We start from the raw sequence: 26,629 nt of genomic DNA, 5'->3' as shown, positions 1-26,629 counted from the left end.
TTGTTTATATTAATGTTAGGGCAGGCAAACAGGTGACCTTCCAGAAGATAAGCTGAAGTTTAGAACAAAAGATGACACCTTTCATCTACAGCTCGGCCACTTATCTTTTTACAATGCCCTGGGCAGACTTTTCTTTAGTTGTGGCCATGTACAGTAAATACGACTTTCAAACAGTATATTGGTAATTTCAGTGCAACTCCATATAACACAATGCAAAACGAGAGGCTGTAGTACAAAAAGGTAACAAAATAACTCTACTGTAGCAGAAATACACAAAGTAGTGCTACACAATCCCTCTCACATTTTGTAGCATCGGGTGCCGACTATGGGGCAAATTCACTAAGATTCGTAGTTGCACCAGGCGCAACTTCGCCACACTTCGCCAGGCGTAGTTTCGCCAGCGCTTCTCAAATTCACTAAAATCCGAAGTTGCGCTCAGGGGTAGCGTAAGGTTGCGAAGTTGCGCTAGCGTTGATTCGCTAAGTAAAGCGAAGTTACGCTAGCGAAGGCTAATTTGCATACGGCGCGAAATTCAAATTTCAATGGAGGAATATGTATCAGCACTACAAATGGCTAGAAAACCTTCAAAACATCAAATAAAATTTTTATTTTGCCCTACACATGTGCCCACTGTCTAGGTAAGTTGCCATGAGTCAGGAAATGTAGGGGGGAAGGAGGGGAGCCCCTAAAAAATTTTCGATCTTTTTCAGCCTATCACCCATCATGTAGAAAACACGCCAGCGTTTTTTGGGACTTAGAAAAAATTTTGACTTTTTTTGAAACAATCCCTATCTACTCTATTGCGCTTCGCCAGGTGTGAGGTGGCGAAGGAAGTCTAGCGTAAAAGGTAGCGTTCAGTACACTGCGCGCTTTAGTAAATTTGCGTAGTTACGTCGCTAGCGAAACTTCGCCAGGCGTAAGGGTGCGAAGTAACACTAGCGAAACTACGCCAGCGTTCGTTAGTGAATTTGCGCAGTAACGAAAATACCAAACGCTAGCGAACTAACGCTAGCGTTCGGCGCTTCGCTTCTTAGTGAATTTGCCCCTGTGACTCACTCTGCTCAGGTCCGGTCCATACTCCAAAATATGTTTCAGCAGCTCCGATGTAGTGAAAAAATAATTTATTTGTGCAACAAGTGAAGCAACGTTTCAGGCTTAACCAGCCCTTTATCAAGCTTAATCAACACATTGGAGTGCTGCTGAAACATATTTTGGTCTACTGTAGCAGAATATATTCTTTTTCTTATTGTCTCTCTTTGGCAGTGCCTAAATGAAAAACAAGCTTAAATTATATGGTGTACGGTTACTCTCTGTCACTGACCTTCCAAAGAAATGGGCTACTCCAGTCCAGGATTTTGAGGACTACAGTTTGGATGGGTTTGGGGGCTTTGGGAAAGCCCACACAGCGCTAGGGTGAGGAGTTAGTGGGGAGCTGTTTCTGCTCAGCTGGAGGGGATCCCAGGCTATAGGAGGCTGTGTTTGTTCAGAATATAGGGGCTGCTGCAGCTGTCTGTGCCCAGAGGGAGGAGATAGGGAATAGAACAATCCCATAGACAAACATGCAGGCTCGTCGCCTAAGCAAAAGGTCCGTCCTGGGCAGTAAGGTGAACACTTCTGAGGATGCCCAGGATTGGGGTATGAAAGGGGCAAGAAAAAGAGTGGGAATGGGGGCAGTTATCCAGGCGGGGGCTGAGAAGCAGAGAGTGAATGATAAAGAAGAAGTGGCTGTGGAGCAGCAGCGAGCCACGTGCGATGGAGAACAATCTGTGCCCTGCTCCTTAAAGGTGGGTGTAACCAGAATGGAGAGATAGAAAGAAAGAGAGGGGTGCTTACATTCATGCAGATCTGCAACCTATAGCAAATATATATGATACTGTGTATATGTGACTAGGGATTACAGTCCTTATAACAAAGGGAATAAGTTTGCACACAGTACAGGGCAGCTCATAGTACAAAATTGTCAGTGCTAGGGAGTAACTGAAGCCCAGGTGTGTATTATATAGATAAAGATTTTAGATTAATATCATTCTACTGAACTATATCACTGCAGTGCAGTAGCTGCTGAATAAAAGGGGCTCCATCCACAGCCTGTTATACTACAACTCCCAGCATGCCTCCAAAGCCTTCAAGTCCCACACTGCTGATCCATAAACCCCCTTTGTAGCAGAAAGCAGGCAGCCCCTCTGCACACAGGCATTTTAGCTGTGTTTTCCATTAGAGGGGGGGGTGTCAGCCCATGGCTCGTGTTCGCCTCGCTCTATACTTCTATGTCAGTTTTTCCACCTTTCATGTGTCGCAGTAACAGCCCTAACAAAGGCTTGCCGCCGAGCAGTGATTCCAGGGAAATATCTCTAATAACAAGATAGGATACAAACCTCATATGCATATAGAGGACAATGGTGAAATAATGATGCTGAAAATAACCCTGTGCATCGAATAATTAATATACAGTATGCTCCACTTAAAGGAATACCAACATATTTTTTTACATTTCTGCTGTGCCATGTCCAGGACCCATTTTCTTTGGGAAAACACTTTTTGTTTTTCAAATAACCATGTTTTCAGGCTACAGTGGTCTGAATACTCTACACTGTATTTAAATAGGAATAGGGTCTAAATAAAGACTCCACGCTAAGGGGGTTACCTGTTAACCCCTTGCACACTTTTCCCATTCATGTGCTATATGTACAGTTTGATCAGTTCCATAGTGTTAAAGACACGCGTTCTCTGTTGTGCGCTTGGAGTGGGTGTGTCTGTAAGCGTGCGTTTCTGTTGCAAGCTCTGCTTCTGTGAATATGAGTTTTTGTGAGAGAGAGCACTGCTGAGTGCATGTCTGTGTATGCATGTACAGAAGTCTTTGTTAATCTCTGTGCAGGGGCGTAACTATAGAGCAAGCAGACCCTGCGGTTGCAGGGGGGCCCAGGAGTGTAGGGGGCCCAGTGAGACCCTAATTAATTAGCAATTTTAATATATCTTGGTAAAATAGGCCAACTTATAAATATTTTGGGGCCCTAAATTGAATTTGCTATGGGGCCCAGTAACAACTATTTACGCCACTGTCTCTGTGTATCTCTGAGAGTGCAAGTTTCAATGAGCGCACATGTCTGTGAGACAGACGGACATATTTATCAAAGGGTGGACAGGCGGTTCCCCAGGGGACAACTCCACAGATCGCTATTCACTTGTACAGGAATTTCAGATTTCTCCTCTGACAATCTGCGAAGAACTGGCCGTCCAACTTCTGAGAAAGAAGCCCTTAATCTGTTCTATGTCCTATATGAGAGTACTTCTAGGGGCAAATTTACCTAGGGTCGAATGTCGAGGGTTAATTAACCCTCGATATTCGACTGCCGAATTGAAATCCTTCGACTGCGAATATCGAAGTCGAAGGATTTAGCGCTATTCCTATGGTTTTAGGTGGCGAACTAGGGGGTCGAAGTATTTTTTAAAGAGACAGTACTTCGACTATCGAATGGTCGAATAGTCAAACGATTTTTAGTTCGAATCGTTCGAATCGAAGGTCGAAGTAGCCCATTCGATGTTCAAAGTAGCCCAAAAAGCCATTCGAAATTCGAAGTTTTTTTCCTCTATTCCTTCACTCGAGCTAAGTAAATGGGCCCCCTAGTGTACACACCATTATGTGTCCCAGGTTAGCGTGAGCGTTAATATACCCGTCACAGACAAGGAAAAGGTGAGTTGTGCGTGAGGGCTATTTTTTTATGCGTTTTTTCAAATGCATTCTAATCGCGAAAACCACATATATGTCCGTTCCAAACACAACCCTCTATTCCATTGAACACATGTATAGCGCAGGAAAATGCAGCATGCTGCGTCGAAAGCAACATGAACGCTCATGAGTACAAACAGGCAGAATATAATGGAATCAATTAGTGAATACGTTTAGGAAAGCTCAAACCTGCGTCTCAAATACTCTTCAAACAAACGCATTAAAAACTGCCAGTGTGTGAGAGCCTTTAGTGGTGCAGCCTTATCTTGCAAACAATTACATGCAAACTCATCAGATGCCTTAACAATAGATGTGTATGATTTTTATTTAGGGTAGGACTATACGGACATTTTTGGCTATATCCGGCTTGCTGCGACAAATCGCACGCTGTGTCTGCATCCGACAGTCGTGTTGCGCCGGATTCATGATGCAACTTCATCCAAGATTTCTATCTCTTACTTTATTTCCGTTGCATGCAATTTGTCGCCGGCTTTTTGTCGCAGCGCGTCAGATCGCGCCGAAAACATCCGTGTAATTCTTCAGACATGGCTACTACAACTCCCAGAAGGGATTACCTGCCTGCAGCTCCCTAGGTGATCAGTCACTACAAATTTGTCTGTCCTGGACAAATCCTGGTTATGATCACTGTAATTGTAGAACAGCCGATACTGGAATACAACTCCCAGCAACCTTAGCTAATATCTTAGAACTATAGCAGTTAATGCAGACCAATCACAGAGCAGGGAGGACTTTCAAGAATAGGGTATCCATGGAATTATCAAAGTACAACTTCTGCATTCCAATTAAGATTTTGTACTAGTATCTACTTGAAAAGCATATTAGCCACAGTGATTACATGCATATGGCTGCGTAACTGTTCCTGAACTAGCCCTACAAGTATGTTCTGCGCACTCATATCTGCACAAAGAACAGAGGAGGGCTTGTCAACTCGTGGCTTTTTAACTCTCCAGCATCCTCACTCATCAGCTTATACTTACTATAGACACTGCAGCATGTATCTAATTAGTGATTGCAGAACTATAACCCTCAGTACAGGGGCATATGCAGATCAGGGGGAACAGAAAACAAAAAAAGCAAGAATAGGGTTTGTTAGCTTTTGCTGTAAAGTAAATCCTAAACAGCCTGTATGGTAATTGTTCCAGTACAGGTATGGGACCAGTTATCCAGAACGGATAATGTATCTTTCCCTAATTTGGATCTCCACACCTTAAAAATCATTTAAACATTAAATAAACCCGATAGGCTGGTTCTGCTTCCAATAAGGGTTAATTATATCTTAGTTGGGATCAAGTACAATGTACTGTTTTATTATTACAGAGAAAAAGGAAATCATTCTTAAGAATTCGATTTATTTTGAGAAAATTGAGTCTATGGGAGATGGCCTTTCTGTAATTTGGAGCTTTCTAGATAACGGGTTTCTGGGTAACGGATCCCATACCTGCACTGCAAATCCCAGCACCTGCATCACTTTATCGTTCACTGCAAATATATTAGGAGTAAAGATGGTTATACAGTACTATGGTTCACTTCTGATTACCTGATGAGCCTTATTGTACAAAACAATGTTTTTGATAAAATGAGAACTACAACTTGGGAGCTGCAACTTTACAGCAAGTAAATGACCTTCTAATAAAACAACCTTTGTCCTGCTGGGTGATACACAAGATCATTCACATTTGCACTTACTTTACCTTTTATTTAAAAACAGTACTGTCCAAAACTCACCCACTCTCTTTTCATTCCTATGGGATTTTCAGCAGTGTATTTAAAAATGGGTAAAAGTTAGAGATCACCATCCTCCATGTTTGATGTTAGGGATGATGTTTTATTTGAAGGTTTCAACTTTTTTCCGGTAAATGTAGAGATGTTCTTTATCCAAAAGCTCTTGTTTATCTACAAGACAGGAGTTTTTAGCCACCTCCAGTCAGGCTTTCTAATGTTCCTGACTGTCAGTTGTGTGTTTTCCTGGGTCTCCTACCACAGAGCATCCTTTTTATGGTTATGGCCTTGCTGGAAGACCCACCACATTTATAGCAGAGAACTAGCTTTCTGCCAGTGGGTACAAAACTGTGCTCATAAATGCCTTGAAAATGTCCTGATTTCATGATACCATGCACAGACGTAAAGGACAAGGAAAGTTAATCTAAAGAAGTAGCTAGAAATGTTGTACATTTAGGCTTCAGGCTTCTGTACCAGCCCCAGGCAAGCGCAGCCCTTTAGCAGTAAAGATCTGTGTCTCCAAAGATGCCCCAGTAGCTCCCCATCTTCTTTTCTGCTGATTCACTGCACATGCTCTGTGCTGTGAATCACACCTATTTTCTATTTGTATTTTCTATGCAAAACAAGAGAATGTAATGTGTAAAAATGTTGTTCTGCAGGGAACAAGCACAAACACTAAGTCTGGAGCATCCACAAATCAGTACATGGAAAAAAGACGTATTGGACACACCACATCGGAAAAATCAACTTACCAAGCAAACGAATGGAAGGAAGCAGAATTTGTGAAACATAATCCAGGTGTCAAAGTGTTTGAATGTGATCAGAACATGAATGGTGAATACACAAGAATTCTTGAGCAGAAATGCAAAGTGGTTTCATCCAGTATTGATGTCCCTCGTGCAAGGTTTGTATTATGTTAGATGTTTTGCCCTGTGGGGCAGATGCTATCAGATGCAGCCCCCCACCCTTGACCCACTCCAACGTCAAAGAGTTAAAGGGGAACTTTCACAAAAATGAAAATTTAATATAAGCTGACATAAGAAACGTTCTAAATACTTAGATCTTAATCCTTAGAGAAGTATCTGAAGATACAATATATTTAGGAAAAACACAATAAATAAAGATTAAAAAAAAAGTTCTAAATACAATCAATTAAATTATTCTGCATCATTTCTGAAATAATCAAGTTTCTCACTATTCCACTCTCAGCATCTGTTTCTCTTCATTCTGTCTTCATGCAGCAGTTGGGTGTCAGATAATCATTGACAGTTAGATCGAATATATCTTATAGGGGGGCTCCTTTTGCCTAGAAGATGTATTAGAGCTCACTCTATTAAAATCACCAGACATCATGTCTCTCTACATGCAGAATTTGTGCAAAATGCAGTTATTTTGTTAGGTTTTACTTGTACAGGTATGGGACCTGTTATCCAGAATGCTCGGGACCTGGGGTTTTCCAGATAACGGATCTTTCCATAATTTGGGTCTTCATGCCTTAAGTATACTAGAAATCCATTTAAACATTAAATAAACCCAATAGGCTGGTTTTGCTTCCAATAAGGATTAATTATATCTTAGTTGGGATCAAGTACAATCTACTGTTTTATTATTACAGAGAAAAGGGAAATCATTTTTAGAAATTTGGATTATTTGGATAAAATGGAGTATATGGGAGACAGCCATTCCGTAATTCGTAGTTTTCTGGATATCGGGTTTCCAGATAAGGGATCCTATACCTGTACTGGAATCAGTTATTTGAGTGAGCTCAATGCATCTGCTAGGAAAGGGAGCTTACCTATAAGATATATTGGCTCTAACTGTCAATGAATATCTGAATGAATGTTTGACACCAAATGATGAGAGAGGGATAGTGAAAATAAACTTGATTAATTCAGAATCAATGCAGAATGTTTAATTGATTGTATTTAGAAAGTTTCTTATTTCAGTATGCTGAAGCTTATATTAAATTTTCATTTCTGCGATAGTTTCCCTTTAAACACAGAGAGGGCAGCCCCAGAAACACTGCTGGTTAGACTACAAATCACGTAAGTATAAGGCACTTTGCTTTGATCAACAAAAAGATTATATTTTACAGGGCTTGACAGTGGCTATTATTTGATTTTCTGTAAAACTCGCACAGTGTAACTACAGCCAATACAATAGACAGACGTGACTGTTACCCTTGGATCATATCTAGATTATTAATGGTATGCAGAGGTGCTACATAAAAAAACTGCATCCATGAAAATCTTCAATAATTGTTAAAAAGAAAATAACAAATCTATAAAGCAATCTTTTGAAAGAAACTCACAATTTAATATCTTTCAAAGCCATTGCATTGAAAATATTTCTAATGGTAAAATTCCATTCTAGGTTTGCAAACAAATGTGCTGCCTTGGCATTTATTAATTAATGAATATATTAGCCAGCACTGAGCAACATCTTCGTTTTATGCTTTGTGCATGAACACTAGGGGGGTTATTTATTAAAGTCCGAATGCCTAAAACTCGAAAAATTCAAGGTTTTTTTTGCTATAAAATCCGAAGTATTTGTGAAAAGAAAAATCTAAATTTTCAGGATTTATTATACCCCGAGGATAGAAAAAGACAGAATCCGGAAATCCAGCATCTCAGACCTGCCAAATTTGTATATAAGTCAATGGGAGAAGTCCTGAAGATCCTGATCTCCCCTGGGTTTCGTGCAATAATCCAAAGATTTTTGACAAAAATCTGAAAAAAATTGTAGTTTTCATGCGGAAAATCCAAAGCATTTGTACGATCCGAATTTTCTAAAATTTTTTTGTTTTTTCCCCCAACTGGAATTTTTCAGGAAAATGTATTGATAAGTAAGGGGAAATAACCCATGCAGATTTGCTTGTATTATATTTCAGAAAATAATTAGATAAATTCAGATTTTGATAACTGACCCCCAAGATCTAAGCAGATAGCATGCAAGTTTTTTTCCGCAGACAACCTATCAGAATAAATGTCTAACATTACATAAATTAAAAACAAGCAGCCAGACAATTAGCCAGACATAAGGGCCAATAGATTGCGCCACTTGGTGAAGGTAGGGAAGTGCGGGTTTAAGTTTCCAGTGAACCATAAGGGGCATATTTATCAAGGATTGAATTTCGAATTGAAAAAACTTCGAAATTCGAATTCAAAAAGACCAACCGAAGTTAAGTCAAAGTTTTTTTTTTGGTCAATTAGGGCCGTTTCCGATCAAATAGGTCCGCATTCGGTCTAATTCGAATCGTAAGAATCGAAGGAATAGCTCATTCGATTGAATTAGATTTGTCATTTTTCCCAAAAAAAAGTCCACCAATTGACTCCAACTAGGTTCTAGGAGGTCCCCCATAGGCTAAAACAGCAATTCGGCAGGTTTAAGATGGCGAATGGTCGGAGTTGAAGTTTTTAAATAGACAGTACATGATAAATTTCGATATTTGAATTTTCGAATTTTATTCAAATTTGAATCGAATTTGGACTATTCCCTAGCTGAAGTACTCAAAAAACAGATTGAAAATTCGAATTGTTTTCATTCGAAAATTCAACTCGACCTTTGATAAATCTGCCCCTAAAACAGTTTTCTTCTTTGGTGTGATCTCGCTCTGGAAGTTGACTACAACTGTTGCCAGGTTTAAATGGAAGATTTTGACGGATGAACAAAATAGTGATTATTTCAAGTAAGGCAGAATCTGAAAGATATGCATCAACTGAAGCCAGGAAAATCATACTATAGGAATATTTAACGTATTTTCTTGATAAATACAAAATGTGTATTTTTAAAATAAAATTGTTCATTATGCCATTGCTTCAATTTGACATGCTAACAAGAATATTCCCCTTGATAAGTAATTAAAGTAAACCTGACACATTTATCAAACCAGCTTCTAGCATTGAAAGTGATATTTTAAAATGAGACCAAACAGAGCAGATTGGATTAAACTGATTTGATGATGCACTTCACTGTGAAACATTTGTATGATCTTAATGCTTATGTGCAACTGTAATTTAAAAGTCTAAAACTGCATAAGAGCTAGCCTTTCATGCATAGTTATATTGAGTGCAAAGAACTCGTAATCTACATTTGTGTTTATTATAATTATTATTGTTAATGTATCTCAACATATGTACCTGCAGACATGAGGTTTTAATTGGCTACGTGACCAAATAACTGCTAATAATCTTGTTAAATTGGCCATTCTGCTGGCTGATGTGCACAAAATATTTGCAACATACCTTTAAAAAAATACATGTTTTCACTGTATTCTAGAATATTTGAAGGTGAAGCAGATATGGACAAAGTGACAGCTGCAATGGTACTGACCAGTTTGTCTACAAGTCCATTGGTTCGATGCCCTCCTATGCGACTTACTGGTAAAGCTACAAATATCCTTGTAAATAACATAGATCTGCACATCAAACAAGGAATTATCCTTATAGCCATTTACCCACAAACTATGCTCCAAATTAATTAATTTATTAGATATATCCTACAGTATAGTACTGTCTTGTCTGACTTAGATTAACATGGCAGCTCTACATTTCACAAACAGGGGGACAATAACTTCTTACATTTTCTTGAAACAAGAAACAAAAAAAACAGGGAAATCAATCCGACCAAAATCAACTGTCTAATCAATTATTCTACATATTAATCTAAGCAAACCTATTGGACATTTGCATAGGCAGAGGACATGCTTAGTGTTTTTCTACAGTGACAGCAAGATGTAGTATGGCTTCCACTTTAATATTTATGTCTGACATGGACTGGCGATCTCAGTAATCTTGCTATATTGTATTGCTGCTAGTGTTGGGTGAGAAGTGAATGGTTCTCTGGTCATTATACATTGGTATGATTTAGCATGGTGAGTAGTGGTGGTAGCAGGAAGAAGAGTTGCCAGCTTCCTCCTAGAACATTGGTATTGTTTCTAATCTTTTAAAGGGATCCTGTCATGGGAAAACATGTTTTTTTCCCCAAAATGCATTAGTTAATGGTGCTGCTCCATCAGACTTCTGCACAGAAAGCCATTCAAAAGAGCAAACGGATTTTTTTATATTTAATTTTGAAATATTACATGGGGCTAGACATCAGTTTCTCAGGTGCCCCCAGTCACGTGACTTGTGCTCTGATAAACTTCTGTCACTCTTTACTGCTGTACTGCAAGTTGAAGTGATATCACCCCCTCCCTTCTCCCCCCCAGCAGCCCATCAGTAGGTATGGGCGAATTTGACCCATTTCACTTTGGCAAAAATTCGCCACGGGCGAAATGTCGCTGACCCCATGATACACGTCATTTTTTTTTTACGCAAGGCGCCATTCAAGTTTATGGACATAATTTTCGCTGCAAAAAAATGTGCCCATCCCTACCCATCAGCAAAACAATGGTAAGGTAACCAGATAACTGCTCCCTGGCAGATACAGTATAAGAACAGCACTCAATAGTAAAGATCCATGTTCCACTGCAACACCTTCAGTTACATTGAGTAGGAGAGACAACAGCCTGCCAGAAAGCAGTTCCATCCTAAAGTGTTGGCTCATTCTGAAAGCACATGACCAGGCAAAATGACCTGAGATGGCACCTACACCAATATCACAACTAAAAACATACACTTGTTGGGTTAGGAATGAGATTTTACATGGTATAGTGAAATCTCTGCAGTGTAATTTAGATATAAAAACTACACCATAAAAATCATGAAAGAATCCCTTTAAGTGCGTTGAAGGTGATGTGAACTGTTCACAACTCCTTTGGAGAGTGATGTGAGCTGACCACAGACCTTTCAGCATAGTGTTCCTAGTTTTGAGGGGTTTACTTTGCACCTAGCCTGCTTCAACTCATAAACTAACCATGCACAGGAAGATCTAAGCTGTCAATTCTGGCCCTTCAGACCGATCAAAGATCTGCTTGTTTGATGACCTTGCCAACCAAGTGGAGCTTAAGATGTATGGCAGCTTTAGCTGTCATCTAAACAGCACCTTGTTTTTCTGTCTATACGGATATTCAAGGGCCCCACGTGTTCTTGAAATTTTCTTTTAGTTATTAAAACAGACTGCCGTTTATGTGTATAATGATTCTTACACCATCTCACAAAATTAAAAGGAAACAAAAAGATGCCTACTTTTGAAGATGGCACCATATATGGCCTAATCATAGTTACTATATCTGGATGTATATATTAAAATGTTTTTATGTTTCTCTTCACAGATATGAATGGGTCTTGGAAAGAATTGGGGTTTGTTCCATCCAGCACAAGCAGTAGCGATTGCTGGAGTTGGAATACACCCAGTGACTGCTCTAATCCTTCAACTCCACCCCCACCATTATCTGCTGACAGCTTTAAGTATTTCCAGCCCCTGAATCATACAGATGATACCACTGAAGGTGTAGAGCCAAGCAGCCTTCTTTTTGATGAACCCGTCCCTAGGAAAAGAAAGGTCTGAACTATTTCTGTATTTCCTTCATTTTTAAACCGTACAACTAAAGTAAAATGACAGATGCTAAAATAGCTCTTGTGGTGTATACATGTAGACTAGAGGACCCTCACTGCAAAGTATTTGCTTAAAGGGATACTGTCATGGGAAAAACAGAATTCTAAGTAAAATGCAGAATTGTGCACTGAAATCCATTTCTCAAAAGAGCAAACAGATTTTTTTATATTCAATTTTGAAATCTGACATAGTTACATAGTTACATAGTTAAATTGGGTTGAAAAAAGACAAAGTCCATCAAGTTCAACCCCTCCAAATGAAAACCCAGCATCCATACACACACCCCTCCCTACTTTTAATTAAATTCTATATACCCATACCTATACTAACTATAGAGTTTAGTATCACAATAGCCTTTGATATTATGTCTGTCCAAAAAATCATCCAAGCCATTCTTAAAGGCATTAACTGAATCAGCCATCACAACATTACCCAGCAGAGCATTCAACAACCTCACTGTCCTGACTGTGAAGAACCCCCTACGTTGCTTCAAATGGGGCTAGATATATCTTTTAAAGGGATCCTGTCATTTTCCAAAATGCATTAGTTAATGGTGCTGCTCCATCAGACTTCTGCACTGAAATCCATTCAAAAGAGCAAACAGATTTTTTTATATTTAATTTTGAAATATGACATGGGGCTAGACATATTGTCAATTTCCCAGCTGCCCCAAGTCATGTGACTTGTGCTCTGATAAACTTCAATCACTCTTTACTGCTGTACTGCAAGTTGGAGTGATATCACGCCCTCCCTTTTCCCCCCCAGCAGCCAAACAAAAGAACAATGGGAAGGTAACCAAATAGCAGCTCCCTAACACAAGATAACAGCTGCCTGGTAGATCTAAGAACAACACTCAATAGTAAAAACCCATGTCCCACTGAGACTCCTTCAGTTACATTGAGAAGGAAAAACAGCAGCCTGCCAGAAAGCATTTCTCTCCTAAAGTGCAGGCACAAGTCACATGACCAGGGGCAGCTGGGAAATTGACAATATGTCTAGCCCCATGTCAGATTTCAAAATTGAATATAAAAAAATCTGTTTGCTCTTTTGAGAAATGGATTTCAGTGCAGAATTCTGCTGGAGTAGCACTATTAACTGATGCGTTTTGAAAAAAACATGTTTTCCGATGACAGGATAACTTTAAATATGTGGGATCAAACCTATAAACGAAGAGTAGGGAAGATCTTTAAATGTAAGCCTTTTGCCTAGCTCAACAAACTTCCCTGAAAAGATCACACTGTGGTACATTGTGTAAAATAAAACACATTGAAAACCTGTATGATTTAATGCAAATGTGTAGCCAAGTATAAAATAGATGTATTAGCTTAAAAAAAAAGCAACGTAAAAATGGAGTTTCATAGAACATTTTACAGACCAGAAAGTCAACATGTCACGTGATACTGATGTTTACAATGATCGACATTGTATTGTACATCGTTTTTCTACAGAATTCCATGAAGGTGATGTTCAAATGTCTCTGGAAGACATGTGAGAAAGTTCTGAGCACATCAGCTGGAATAAAGAAGCATATCAGAACCATTCATCTGGGGTAAAGCATTATAGTTTCTTACGGTTATCCTTTTATTATTGCCAAGAGCAAGAAACATAATGAGCTAATTGCTAATCACCCAAACAGTTATTTTAAATAAAGACATTAAGGGGCAGATTTATCAAGGGTCGAATTTCGAGGGTTAAAAAACCCTCGAATTCGACCCTCGAAGTAAAATCCTTCAAATTCGAATATCGAATTCGAAGGATTTTAGCGCAAAACTGCGATCGAACGATCGAATAAAAATCGAGCGAACGATTCGAACGATTTTAATCGATCGATCGAACGATTTTTATTTGACCTAAAAAAACATAGAAAAGTGCTGGGGAAGGTCTCCATAGGCTAACATTGTACCTCGGTAGGTTTAAAGTGGCGAAGTATGAAGTCAAAGTATTTTTTAAAGAGACAGTACTTCCATTATCGAATGGTCGAATAGTCAAATGATTTTTACTTCGAATCGTTCGATTTGATCGAATTCGATGGTCGAAGTACCCAAAAAAATATTTTGAAATTTGAATTTTTTTACATTCGAATTCTTCACTCGAGCTTAGTAAATCTGCCCCTAAATGTAAATCTAAGCAACTTTGCAATATACTGTAGGTTAAGAAAAAGTTTTAATTTTTTTTGTACATTTACAAATAAAATAAATAATTTTAAGTCTGGATTTAGTATCAGGTGTCAAAACCAGTGGTGAAGAGAATATGAACAGCCAGGTACAAGAACTGTAAAACTATAATTCAAAAATAACTTTAGTTGCTGGAATTGCATTTTCTTTCATTATGCAAAAACTGTTTTTGGGTATAGATTCCTTTAACTATGCAAAGAGTCTAGAGCAGGGCCACCATCAGGTTGGTGAGCCGTACTGGACCTGGTGGTTTTCAATATAAAAGGGCCACGAAATGAGCTGAAAGCCACCAAATGGATCCAAAGCTGCCGAATGGAGCCGAAGTCTACGAAATTGAGCTGAAGAAGAGGAGAATGAAGATGACCTTAAAAGATAAGTACCACTTACCACCAATGGTTTTATGGGGGATCCTGGCCAAAAATTATTTTTTTTTTAACTTGAAAAGGGGCCCTAACTATCAGTTGCTTTTTATAACTTGTGGGGGACCTGGCTTCTTAACAGAGATGTCTGCTAGAGATGTAATTAAATACTTGTCAATAATTACAAAATGTTTATTCTTCCTTTATATACATTCAAGAGGAGCCTCATTACTTCTTAGTGAAAAAAATAAGCATTAATATGAAGAGAAAACAATCCATGTAAAATTGATAAGTTCCAAAAAGAAACATCAATGTTCACAATCATCGAAGCAAAGACCTGAATAGGCTACAAATAATATGGCAGCGATATACTGTATTTGGATATAGAATGACTTTCAGGAATATCTCTGGGGCCAACACAGCAATCAGAAAAGACATAATCACACTTTTGATCTTTGCTATTTTAGGGGCAGATTTACTAAGGGTCGAAGTGAATTCGAGGGAATTTTCTAAGTTAAAAAATTCAAAATTCAAAATAATTTTTTGGATACTTCGACCATCGAATAGGATACTACGACTTCGAATTTACTTTGATTCAAAGTAAAAATCGTTCGATTATTCTAGCATTCGATAATCGAAGTACTGTCTTTTTTAAAAAAAACTTCGACTTCAATACTTCGCCAAATTAAACCTGCCGAAGTGCTATGTTAGCCTAAGGGGACCTTCTACAGCATTTTTCTAAGTTTTTTGAAGTCGAAGTAAAATCGTATGATCGTACGATAAAATTGTTCGAATCGAAGGTTTTAATCGTTCGATCGAACGATTTTACTTTCGATGATAAAAGTTTGAATTTGATATACGAATTTGAAGTATTTAAATTCGATGGTCGAATTTCGAAGTATTTTTTACTTCGAAATTCGACCCTTGATAAATCTGCCCCTTAATATATCTGCACCTGCATATATGTCCAACTCTCATGTAATATTTCATACCTTTGTGGGTGAGTTTCAGATCTTTACAGTGAAGGCTTTAAGAACAACATTGACATTTTATGGCTAGAGCCATATGTTATACCGTATGCTCAGAAAGCGATATTCTTCATGCTCTCTGAATTACATAAAGGAGAAAGTACTGGAATCTTGGGGTCATTAGTCATGCTTTTTCTTGACTTAGCATAAAAGTATTTTTGTCTTCACTTCACAGCAGAATTCTCCATATATACCTGTATATTCTTCTTTATATCTATCGTATCTGTCGACAGCTGATTTCAGGAACAGTCCTTCTTAAAGGGGAACTAAAGCTTAACTAAAGAAGTAGTGTAGAAATGTTGTACATTATGTTTTGGGTTTACATACCAGCTCAAGGCAACCACAGCTCTAGAAGTGAAGATCTGTGCCTCCAAATATGCCCAGTAGCTCCCCATCTTCTTTTCTGCTGATTCAGCCGTGTATCATCATCTCCTATGACAGGCAAACCTCCTGTTTCATGATTTGTGATGACCCCTAAGCTTAGCTTCTCAACAGTTGCCCAGAGCACAATAAGCATGTGCGCATCACTGACACTCCTAACAAAATCCAAGATGGAGAACTCCTGTGACAAATTTGATGGCCTGGATCATTACTACAATAGAGATGTTGAACATTTAAGTTAGTTCAATAAGTTCAGTGTATAAAATATATCTTTTCTAGCCATAATTATTTTTAGGGTTTGGTTCTCTTTTAAGCTTTGAAAAACTTTAAGGAAGTCAGACATTTTATAACGTTTGCAACATGTTATCAACCAAAAGACTAAGCCGGAATACTTACAGCAACAGTTAATTCCTGCATTCAATAATACATCCAAATTGGATCCTAGGGTAAAATTATTCTAAACTGACAAAAATTGATAATAATGTATGGCTAGTATGAGCTTGAAAGATGTTTATTACTTTTTTAATAGACATAATGGAGAATCGGATAAGAATGAAGGAGAAGAGGACTTCTATTATACAGAAATAAGACTGAACACAGATTCTGTCAGTGAAGGATTAAAACACCTCTCACCATTTTCTCAGTCACTGCAATCACCTACGTCTAAAAAAGGAAAACGCAAACCTCTGTTTGCCAAGACGGAGAGATCTAATTCTTCACTTAGCCACTCAGCTCCCATTACCTCCTCTTTTATAAACCCTGATCATGCATACCAGGTACCCACGCTAAGAGCTACTACATTTTAGAAAGAATGCACAGTATATCAATGATTAAGGTTGAATAATTACCGTATGTCTATTCTACAAAATGCAGTCCTCTGCTGTGGTTCACACACCTACGATAACAAAATAAATGATGCTTGCAATATTGATGCAAGTTAAACAAACACACAATTATTGACCAAATAGATCAGGGGTCCCAAACTTTTTTACCTGTGAGCCACATTCAAATGTAAAAAGAGTTGGGGAGCAACGCAAGCATGAAAAAGTCCCTTGGGTGCCAAATAAGGGCTGTGATTGGCTATTTGGTAGCCCCTATGTGGGCTGGCAGACTACAAGAGGCTCTACTTGGCACTATACTTAGTTTTTATGCAATTAAAACTTGCTTTCAAGCCTGGAATTTAAAAATAAGCACCTGCTTTGAGGACCCTGAGAGCAACAGCCAAGGGGTTGGAGAGCAACATGATGATCGTGAGCTACTGGTTGGGGATCACTGAAATAGATAATACAAAACATTCCATTGACTTTTCAAAACAGCCATGGGTTGCAAGATCCTTCAGGAAAGATTCATTAAATAAGTGTCTTAAATCTCCTTATGCCTTATCCTTGTGTTTTGAGAGTTACATATATTGCAGAGAGGACCCCAATAAAACAATGTAGTAAATGCTTTGACCTTTAAGATGTGTATTCAGTGGGGTATTAAACATCATGAGAAAGAAATCTTAAAGGGCACCAATCATGACCAGAATCATTTACTAAGTAAATACACTATGTGAAAGTTCAAGAAATCCGATTTTTAAAACAGTTAGAATTGTTTGTATAATGTAAATGATCAGCTCACTATTCCTTCTGCAAGATCTCCCCTATCTCCACTGCAGTTCTAGCTGAGGCAGGCATCTTGGATTTCACTGGCTCCTCCTACCTATATCTTCCCAGCCAACTGTAGCTCTGAAATCTCGCACATGCTCAGTTCAAATTCCTTGTTTGCTTATCAACCCTTCTATTTTCAAATCAGCCAAACCTGTGTTAGCTGCTGTACAGTAGTGCTGCCACCTGCTGGAGTTAGCAGGTGGCAGCACTTCTAGTGGATAGTTCTAGTGGAGGAGTTTACTAAAACAAGGCATTCTGGGTAGAATACTCAAAGCAGTGTTACAATCTGAGCATGCTCCTGAAATTTGCATATTAGAGTCTCTGTTAGAGTCTCAATATGGCCTCCCTCAGTGAAAGAACCCATTTGACAAAGTAAGGGATTTTTTTAAAACCTGCAGTTTTTTCAAAAAACTATATATGTAGTTTGATTAAACAGGTTTAGCTTGTACTGGTCAGATTATTAATATGTGTTTGATTTTGGCTGTGATAGGTGCCCTTTAATAGATAACAATGTATCTGGTTATGACTCAAAGATGCCACCAATCCTATATATTTGAAGAAACAGCTTACAAAAAGGCCTGTCTATTTATTATTATTATTTATTGCTATTGTCAATATAATTAGTGCTATTGTCCCTATTGTTTCGATGTTGAAAGCTCCTCTAGCAGAGGTCTAACCCAGTGGTAACAAATATAATCCATGTTTGTGAAATAGATTGTAATATTGTAAAATTACTCTTTTCTCAGTCCACTACTCCTGTAAAAATACCTGGCCCAAAAAAGATTCTTCCAAACGGCAATAGCATTGGAATGTCTTGGATTCTGTCTCCTGTTACTTTTGCTGGAACTTCGGTAAGTGGCAAACTAATACAAGGCATTTATAAAATACTAGCAGTGCACTCCTCATCTTTTACATTCAGTCACCATTTTGAAAGTTCTTTGTGGTTACTCACAGACTACAGGGCCTATTTCAGATTGTTTGTGCACCTAAAAGATGCCTACGTTTTTCTTGACAAGGTTTTTTTTAGCTCCAAACCAAGCATAAAGCATAAACAATCTTATATATGACCCTACATGTCTGGTTCTGGTTGTGACTAAAGTCAGAACCAGTCAAAACCAGACAACAGAAAGTCTAATGTCAAGAAAAAACACCAGCAGAGTTCAGTAAGAACCGACAGACATGGGATCTGCCATCCAGAGTTAATTTCCACTATTGTGCATTTATGGGCAGATCGACACTGACTGACATTTTTTTGTCCAGAGTGGAAAATGCCATTCATGACATTAGCCAATAGGAAGTCGAAGCTTTTTTACATCGAATTTGCCCATTTGCGGTCTAAGTAAAATTGTTCGATCGAACGATTAAATCCTTCGAATCGAACGTTTCGAAAGATTTCAGCGATCGATCAAACTATTTTACTTTGACTTCCAAAAACGTAGAAATATGCTCTGGAAGGTCCCCATAGGCTAAGCATTTCGGTAAGGTTTAAGTTGGCGAAGTATTGAAGTCGAAGTTTTTTTAAAGAGACAGTACTTCGATTATTGAATGGTCGAATTGTCAAATGATTTTACTTCGAATCGAAGGTCTAAGTCGTAGTAGCCTATTCAATGGTCAAAGTATCCAAAAATTACTTCGAATTTCGAATTTTTTAACTTCGGAAATTCCCTCGAATTCACTTGATAAATCTGCCCCTAACAGAAAGAAAAAAATGTTTTCAGTAGGCAGCATCTTTTATTTTAATAAATTATTTATAATATGAACTCAGATGTATTTAGTTTCCTGAGTCAAATTCATCTCTAGCAGTAGATTTGTATACAATATAATCCTGTCCAAAATCTGACACATTAAGCGGCAGATTTATTAAGGGTCGAATTGGAAATTCGAATTTGAATTCAAATTTTTGTGGAGTCAAAACTCTCAACTTCGGGATTGTGAATTATCCAAACTCGATTCGAATTTTAATTTCGAGATTTATCAAACCTATACCCTGGGAATCATTCGAATTTGACTATTTGCCACCTTAGACTGGAACTACACGGTGCGCATCCTTCTGATCCAACGCGATGAGTGCAAGCGAAGGCGTCACATCAGATGCACTGAATCTAATGTAAGGAATACAAATGTTGCATATACAAACTGATTGCATCTGACACAACACGACTGTCGGATGTTAAAACTGCATGTTGCGTCTTCATCCGAAAGTCGTGTCGGATGCATTCAGTTTGTAGATGCAACATTTGTATTACTTACAGTAGTTTCGGCACATCTGACGTGACGCCTGCACTTCCTCTCATCGCGTTGCATCCGAAGGACGCGCACCATGTAGTTCCAGCCTTAAACTTGTCGAGTTTATGTATAAGTCAATGGGAGAGGTCCAGTGACCAATTTGAAAATGTTATTAGCCTTCCTGACATTCAAGTTTTTTTCGGAGTAAAAACTCGATTCGAATTTGATTTAAGTTTTTGGGTCAGTAATATTCGTTCGACTTTTAGATATTCGATTATTTTCTTAAATACCCTCCCAATCGAATTTCAAGTATATTCGAATTTATTAGAGTTAAAAAAAAACTCACATGAATTTGAAATTCCGCCATTGATAAATGTGCCTCTAACTGTTCATAGGGCTTAGGAAGCAAAATTTCAGTGCAATTAATTTTCTTCTACCCACAATGCAATGTTCTTCAGCTGAATTGTGGGCTCCCTAAAGTGAGGGTTCATTTTACACCAGATAATGCAGGTAAATTTATTGTGACTGTTAGTAGATGGGGTTCAACTGGACATAACTTGCAACCCCACAATGTGGGGTGGTTCATGGGAAATCGTGTGTGCGTGTGTGCAAAATGTTGTACAGCTGCATTGCACATAGGGACCCTATACTTCCTGGTCAAGGCTGGTGTTAGGTGCATCAGTTTATTATGACGGTAGTAGAATCCTTCACATAGTCGTGTTAATAAGTAAAATGAAACAGAAACTTCATACATTTGTGAATTGCATTATGAAATGTGATTTTTGTCTTATTAGGTTTCCATGTCAAGCTACACCGAAATTAGGGATTCTAAACTGCCAGTCCAGACATTGTTGTCTTCTCCCCCAAAAACAGGAATCGGAGTGAGGTGAATAAGTACTACAGGAAGAAAACATACTGTATTATGTTTAGACCATTATCCTTCAGTTCACATATTTGTGACTATATGTTGTTGGACCTCAGTTTACACCTTTATCAGATTTAATCCCAAGCACCTCCACTAAAACACCAAACATCCAGCATGCATACAATAGAATGGGAATCATGCCTGGAACTTTGGAGACCACTTGGGCCATCAAGGACCCTTTGTCAAGTGTGCCACACTCCCACAAGGATACAATAAATAAGCCCAGTAACACACTTGGACCAATTCAGTCTTCCTTAGGGGTTGTATTGCAAACCAGTGATCATGAAAAAGAACTGGAAACTGCTTGAAATAATTGTTTCTACCCCAAACCAGATTGTGAAGCATGTATGCACATCATCCAACACAAAGTAATGTTCATCATCATTTGGTTATATCTATGTACGAGCCAGCAAGTAATATTCCAAACTGAACCAAAATAGACCTGTACATTATTACATACATCATATACAGTACATCACAAAAAAATTATTATTATTATTATTATTAACATGTATTTTTAGAGCGCCAACATATTGTGAAGTGCTGTAAGATAAATGTGTTTATACAAAGAAATTGCATTAATTACATACATAGAACATACAGAGTTACATACATCGTGATTAATACCAGTACAAAAGGTGAGGAAGGCCTTGAGCATACATGAAAAAAAGGCAAACGAGTAATTTTAGGAATTTGTTTATGGGGAAAAATCACAAAAGCTATTTTTTTTCATTCCTGAAATAATTAAACTTCACTTCAATGGCCCCCTATCAGCTGACTTTCTCTGTAGATACAGGCCTGGGTGTTGAAGTAGTTTATTTGAATTGAGAATAAGAACTAATTCATAATTGTGTTCCCATTGTCTAGATTATTTATTTGTGATCTTAATATGATCAGTTACTTATTTCCATGAGATAAAGCTTTTATTACATTTTCAATTTTAATTATGGTTTTCTTTTTAAACTTTAATTGTTATTTAAGATAAATAAAAATGCTGCATTTATCAACTTAAAGGGGTTGTTCACCTTCCAAACACTTTTTTCAGTTCAGTTGTTTTCAGATTGTTAACCATAAACAAAACTTTTTTCAATTGCTTTCCATCTTTTATTTTTTACCGTTTTTTAGGGGCATATTTATCAAAGGTCGAAGTTAAAAAAACTTCGAACTTCGAATTCAAAAAGATCAACCGAATGGTGGTCGAAGTTTTTTGGGGTCGAAGTGGGCCTACTTCGAATCGCGCGATTCCAAGTATCGCTACTTCGATTAGAAGTTTTTTTTCCGACCATCGATCTCCCAAACTCCAACAATTGCCTCCATACAGGTTCTAGGAGGTCCCCCATAGGCTAAAACAGCACTTCAGCAGCTTCGCTCGAAGTCGAAGTTTTAAAGAGACAGTACTTCAAAAAAATTCTACCTTCGAATTTCGACGTCGAATCGAAGTTGGACTATTCACTGGTTTTTAACTTCGAACGTTTACTTCGACCTTTGATAAATCTGCCCCTTAATGTTCCAGTCTCTAGCATATCAAGTCTGGCAGCTCAGCGATCCCAGAACATCCTGAACTGTTACAATTTGCCACATTTAGTTGCTATAATTAGTTTCTCAGTAGTATCTGTAGAATATTAGAAACAATTGTATTAATTGTAACAGCTGCCTTTAGGGCAGAGACACATGCACAGATTCGGGAAGATTTGTCGCCGGCAACAAATCTCCTCTTCTTCGGGACAACTAATCTCCCCAAACTGTCTTCCCCTGGCTTCCCGCCGGCAATTTACATTCTAGCCGGCGGAAAGGCAGGAGAAGACAGTTTTCCGAAGACACCTAACCTCACGAGGCAACTGTTATATATATGTAATATGCTGTATTTATAAAAATATATTGATGCTACAGTCTCGCTACTAGAATCTGCCACATAATTATGGATCCATGACATGTTCAAGTACCGTTATTTTAGCAGGACATTTCATTTATGTCACATATGCAACAACACCACAAAGTCTCTTCAAGATAAATGTTTTCTTACTAGATTATTCTCTATAGTGTTCGGAATGTAAAGTGGGACTCTATCAACCTCAGTTTGTATCTTTCTTTGTTTATTAGCCACAGCCCTGTACTAAAATTTAGCTCATCGACTGCATGACGGTGAGCATAAATAAATTATTTTCGAGGTATATTCCACATTTAATACAATTATACTGTAAGGATATCGGCAGGAAAAATCTAAGCCAGCAAAACCCAATTCAGTAGTGACCATTACATTTCTAAAGTGGGTGGCATTGATAAATACCTGTGAAGTAGATTCACTTGTAGGGTGGCAAGAATTAGCATCTTAAATCATTTAATCATTCCAGAATAGAACACCAGAACACCAAAATATTGTCCAAAAACAATAATATGTCATAATACAATAGCTAGGTTCCAGGTATGATCCCTATAATGTATTCAATCTTCTTATTTAAGTTGTTATAGTTACTGTGTTTTCTTCACACCTTTAAAACCTTCTCCCTTTTCTAACTCATTTTTTGTTTAACCCATGGCATTCCACCTAATTCCTATGTGTCACATGGCGTTGATTAATAATACACTAATAATAATTAGGGATGCACCGAATCCAGGATTGAGTTCGGTATTCGGCCAGGATTCGGCCTTTTTCAGCAGGATTCGGCTGAATCCTATTGCCTGGCCGAACCGAATACTAATTTGCGTATGCAAATTAGGGGCGGGATGGAAATTGCGTGACTATTTGTCCCAAAACAAGGAAGTAAAAAATGTTTTCCCCTTCCCTCCCCTAATTTGCATATAGGGTTCGGATTCGGTTCGGTATTCAGTATCTGGGACTGTAGATATTTTATTGGGCCCATGCCACCAGAAAATGTATAAAATTATCTTGGTCTGTTAAAATCTACAGTCAGCTTATTTTTTAAAATGTATTTTGCTGCTTGTTCTGCTTGCATTAGTAACAGGTCCACCAGTTACTTGATCTGGATAACATATTTTAATATATACAGTATAATCATTCTGAGGCATTTCAGGTGCTTACAAACTGAAAGTTATATAAATATTTATTAGAAACATGCCCACCGTTAATGAGATAAAGGTAATGAACAATTTGGGAGACCTGATTATTTGGGGTCAGACATAGCCCCTAAAAGAGTTTTAAATAACTCAACTGGCTTGCAGTAACATTCATTTTTGTTTTTATTTTTCAGCCTGTGGGCTCAAATATCAGTATCAGTTAATTCTTCTTAAGCAATTTCATCAGAACTATTATGTTTACAGATGTTGGTCATCCTTCACTTAGGTCTACGGCATACCAAGCATTTTGACCATTGTCCTTTTAGGTAGAACCTCTGCATCAAAATGTTCTTTCCTACCTATAGCCCTATGGCAAAAAATCAGGAGGTTATTTACTAAACTCCAAATGCAAAAATCACGAAAAAGTCGTGATTTTTTTATTAAATCGGACTTTTAAAAAAGAAATCACAAATTTTTCGGAATTTATTAAACCCCGAAGATGGAAAAGTCAGAATCTGAAAATCCGGCATCTCAGACCTGTCGAGGTTGCATATAAGTCAATGGGAGAAGTCCCAATGATTTTTTAATGTGCGCTGGGATTCGTGCAATACCCCAAAGTTTTCGGGTGAAAATTCTGAAAAATCGTGAAAATTGGATGAAAAAATCTGAAAAAATTTTGAAAATCAGATTTTTTTCCCGCAAAGCAAATTTTCGGGAAAATGTAATGATAAATAAGTGTAAAAAACCTGAGCGGATTTAATCGGAGTTTGTAGCAGAAAATATTGAGATAAATTCGGACTTTGATAAATAATCCCTAAAACTATTAAGCAGGAATTGCTCAGGAATACAACCAGCGTCTGTCCTGTCTACAAATAGGAAAAGTAGTATTTTGACTTCCTTTCTGAAAAAAGAGCGTTATAAACTTTCATGTAGAAGTAACATACTTACTGAATTAGAGTATTCTCAAAATGAAGGTTTGATTCATATGAGAAGTTTTTGGCTACCCAACAATATTACCAGAAATGTATCGGATTTCTTTGTGTGAGGGATTAACTACAGAATGTTGTAATTAAACTCTTAAATGCACTTTCCAATAATATACAGTATATATATATATATATATATATATATATATATATATATATATATATATATATATTAAACAGGGGTTCTTTATTTTAAAAACAATGTAAGGAGGCTAAATGTAAAAAGTCCAAGAATTTGCAGATATTGGGATGCACCGAATGAAAAAAAATAAAGAAAATTGAAGCCCCTACATAATAAAGGATCAAATATGCTGTCAAGTTTTGATTTACATATACATTTACTTTCATCAAATAATTTCAAACACTATGGGGCACAATTACTTAGGGTCGAATATCGAATATCGATATTCGACTGTCGAAGTAAAATCCTTCAACTTTGAATATCGAAGTCAAAGGATTTACCGCATTTAGTACGATCGAAGGAAAAATCGTTCGATCGAACGATTCGAAGGATTTTAATCCATAGATCGAACGATTTTCCTTCGATCAAAAAAAGCTAGGAAAGCCTATGGGGACCTTCCCCATAGGCTAACATTGATGCTCGGTAGGTTTTAGGTGGCGAAGTAGGTGGTCGAAGTTTTTTTTAAAGAGACAGTACTTAGACTATCGAATGGTCGAATAGTCGAACGATTTTTAATTCGAATTGTTCGATTTGAAGCCGTAGCCGAATGTCGAAATAGCCAATTCGATGGTCGAAGTAGTCAAAAAAATACTTTGAAATTCTAAGTGTTTTTTATTCTATTCCTTCACTCGAGCTAAGTAATTGTGTCCCTAAAATATTGCTATATATTTATATATTTATATTTTTTTTATCTCTCTCTCTCCAGAAAGCCTCGTGGGGAAGGTAAGAAATGCCGCAAGGTTTATGGCATGGAGAACAGGGATAAGTGGTGTACAGCCTGTCGCTGGAAGAAAGCCTGCCAGAGATTTCCTGACTAGGAGAACTAAAGCACAGTTAAGTTAATCACGGACTAAAATTGCGAGATGCTTTAGGCCCACTGGTCTTTCTTACAAGGTAGAAGTATGAGCTTTTTGGGGCCCAAAATAACATGCCTAACTCGATGTCTGAGAGATTGAACGATACTGGGTGAACGTCTTCTGGGAGTCTGAGTCATAGTGGTTAGTACTTGTATAACTCTTTGGCTAGAACAAGTTATTCCCTACTGGGCAGCTTTTAGTGTTGCTTGTTGGCTATGAGTAAGGCATAGTCACTATCTGGGAGAATAACTGTCTTTCCTAATGCCTTGGAGAATGAGTCATACTTCGTAATATACTACAGTTTACTTGGATGGGTGGGTGAGCCATATCCACTATTTCGACTTCATTGTCTTCAGGCTCCTATTTCACTCACTGGCTGGGAGAGTGTTCCATACTGAGCAGCTGTCTTAATTACAAGGTGTGATATTAAGCCATAATGGCCAGTTATATGTCTTAAGGTCCCCATACATGGATAGATCCGCTCGTTTGGCGATGTCGTTTGGCGACTTTCGGCCAGATCTCGATCGGGGAAGCCCGTCGGGGGCCCCCATACACGGGCCAATAAGCTGCCGACACAGTCTGTCAGCAGCTTTTATCGGCCCGTGTATGGCCACCATTATTCACAGGCTGTGACAGTAATTCATGCATGGGTTGTAAGAGTCAAACCACACTGGGCACTGAGCTTACTCACAAACAGTATCAATATGCTATACTAAGCAGCTGTCTTACTCACAGGCTGTAAGAGTAAGCAACACTGGATAGTTAGTTGCCCCACTGGCTGGAGAAAACAACCAAATGAGTGAAAATGTTTTTTAACTCACTGTCTGGAAAACAGTGAGACATAACCACATGTATTACATCTGAGAGAGTGAGCTTTATTGGG

The 26,629-nt window shown here is 38.0% G+C and overlaps 1 protein-coding gene across 1 annotated transcript; it reads left to right on the top strand.

Annotated features, from left to right (window-relative positions):
* Positions 1–1,338: 1,338 nt before the first annotated feature.
* Positions 1,339–26,231, top strand: znf704.S (zinc finger protein 704 S homeolog). Its single transcript, XM_041567929.1, has 9 exons — positions 1,339–1,784; positions 6,127–6,371; positions 9,746–9,849; positions 11,682–11,911; positions 13,414–13,514; positions 16,437–16,683; positions 18,303–18,407; positions 20,577–20,668; positions 25,596–26,231. The coding sequence occupies exons 1-9, from the start codon at positions 1,560–1,562 to the stop codon at positions 25,705–25,707; spliced, it is 1,461 nt and encodes a 486-aa protein (XP_041423863.1). The 5' UTR covers positions 1,339–1,559; the 3' UTR covers positions 25,708–26,231.
* Positions 26,232–26,629: the final 398 nt, after the last annotated feature.

The sequence above is a fragment of the Xenopus laevis genome, chromosome 6S (genome assembly GCF_017654675.1).
Source record: "Xenopus laevis strain J_2021 chromosome 6S, Xenopus_laevis_v10.1, whole genome shotgun sequence".
Classification (NCBI taxonomy): domain Eukaryota; kingdom Metazoa; phylum Chordata; class Amphibia; order Anura; family Pipidae; genus Xenopus; species Xenopus laevis.
The sequence above is the reverse complement of the archived record's forward strand: the minus strand, read 5'-3'. Positions and strand labels throughout refer to the sequence as shown.

What these genes read in the sequence shown, in the direction of transcription:
- znf704.S (XM_041567929.1), top strand. Translation starts at nt 1,560, where the DNA reads ATGCAGGCTCGTCGCCTAAGCAAAAGGTCCGTCCTGGGCAGTAAGGTG. An exon ending in CCCTCCTATGCGACTTACTG is followed by an intron (nt 9,850 to 11,681) that starts GTAAAGCTACAA and finishes TTCTCTTCACAG; the next exon opens with ATATGAATGGGTCTTGGAAA. An exon ending in TTACTTTTGCTGGAACTTCG is followed by an intron (nt 18,408 to 20,576) that starts GTAAGTGGCAAA and finishes TTGTCTTATTAG; the next exon opens with GTTTCCATGTCAAGCTACAC.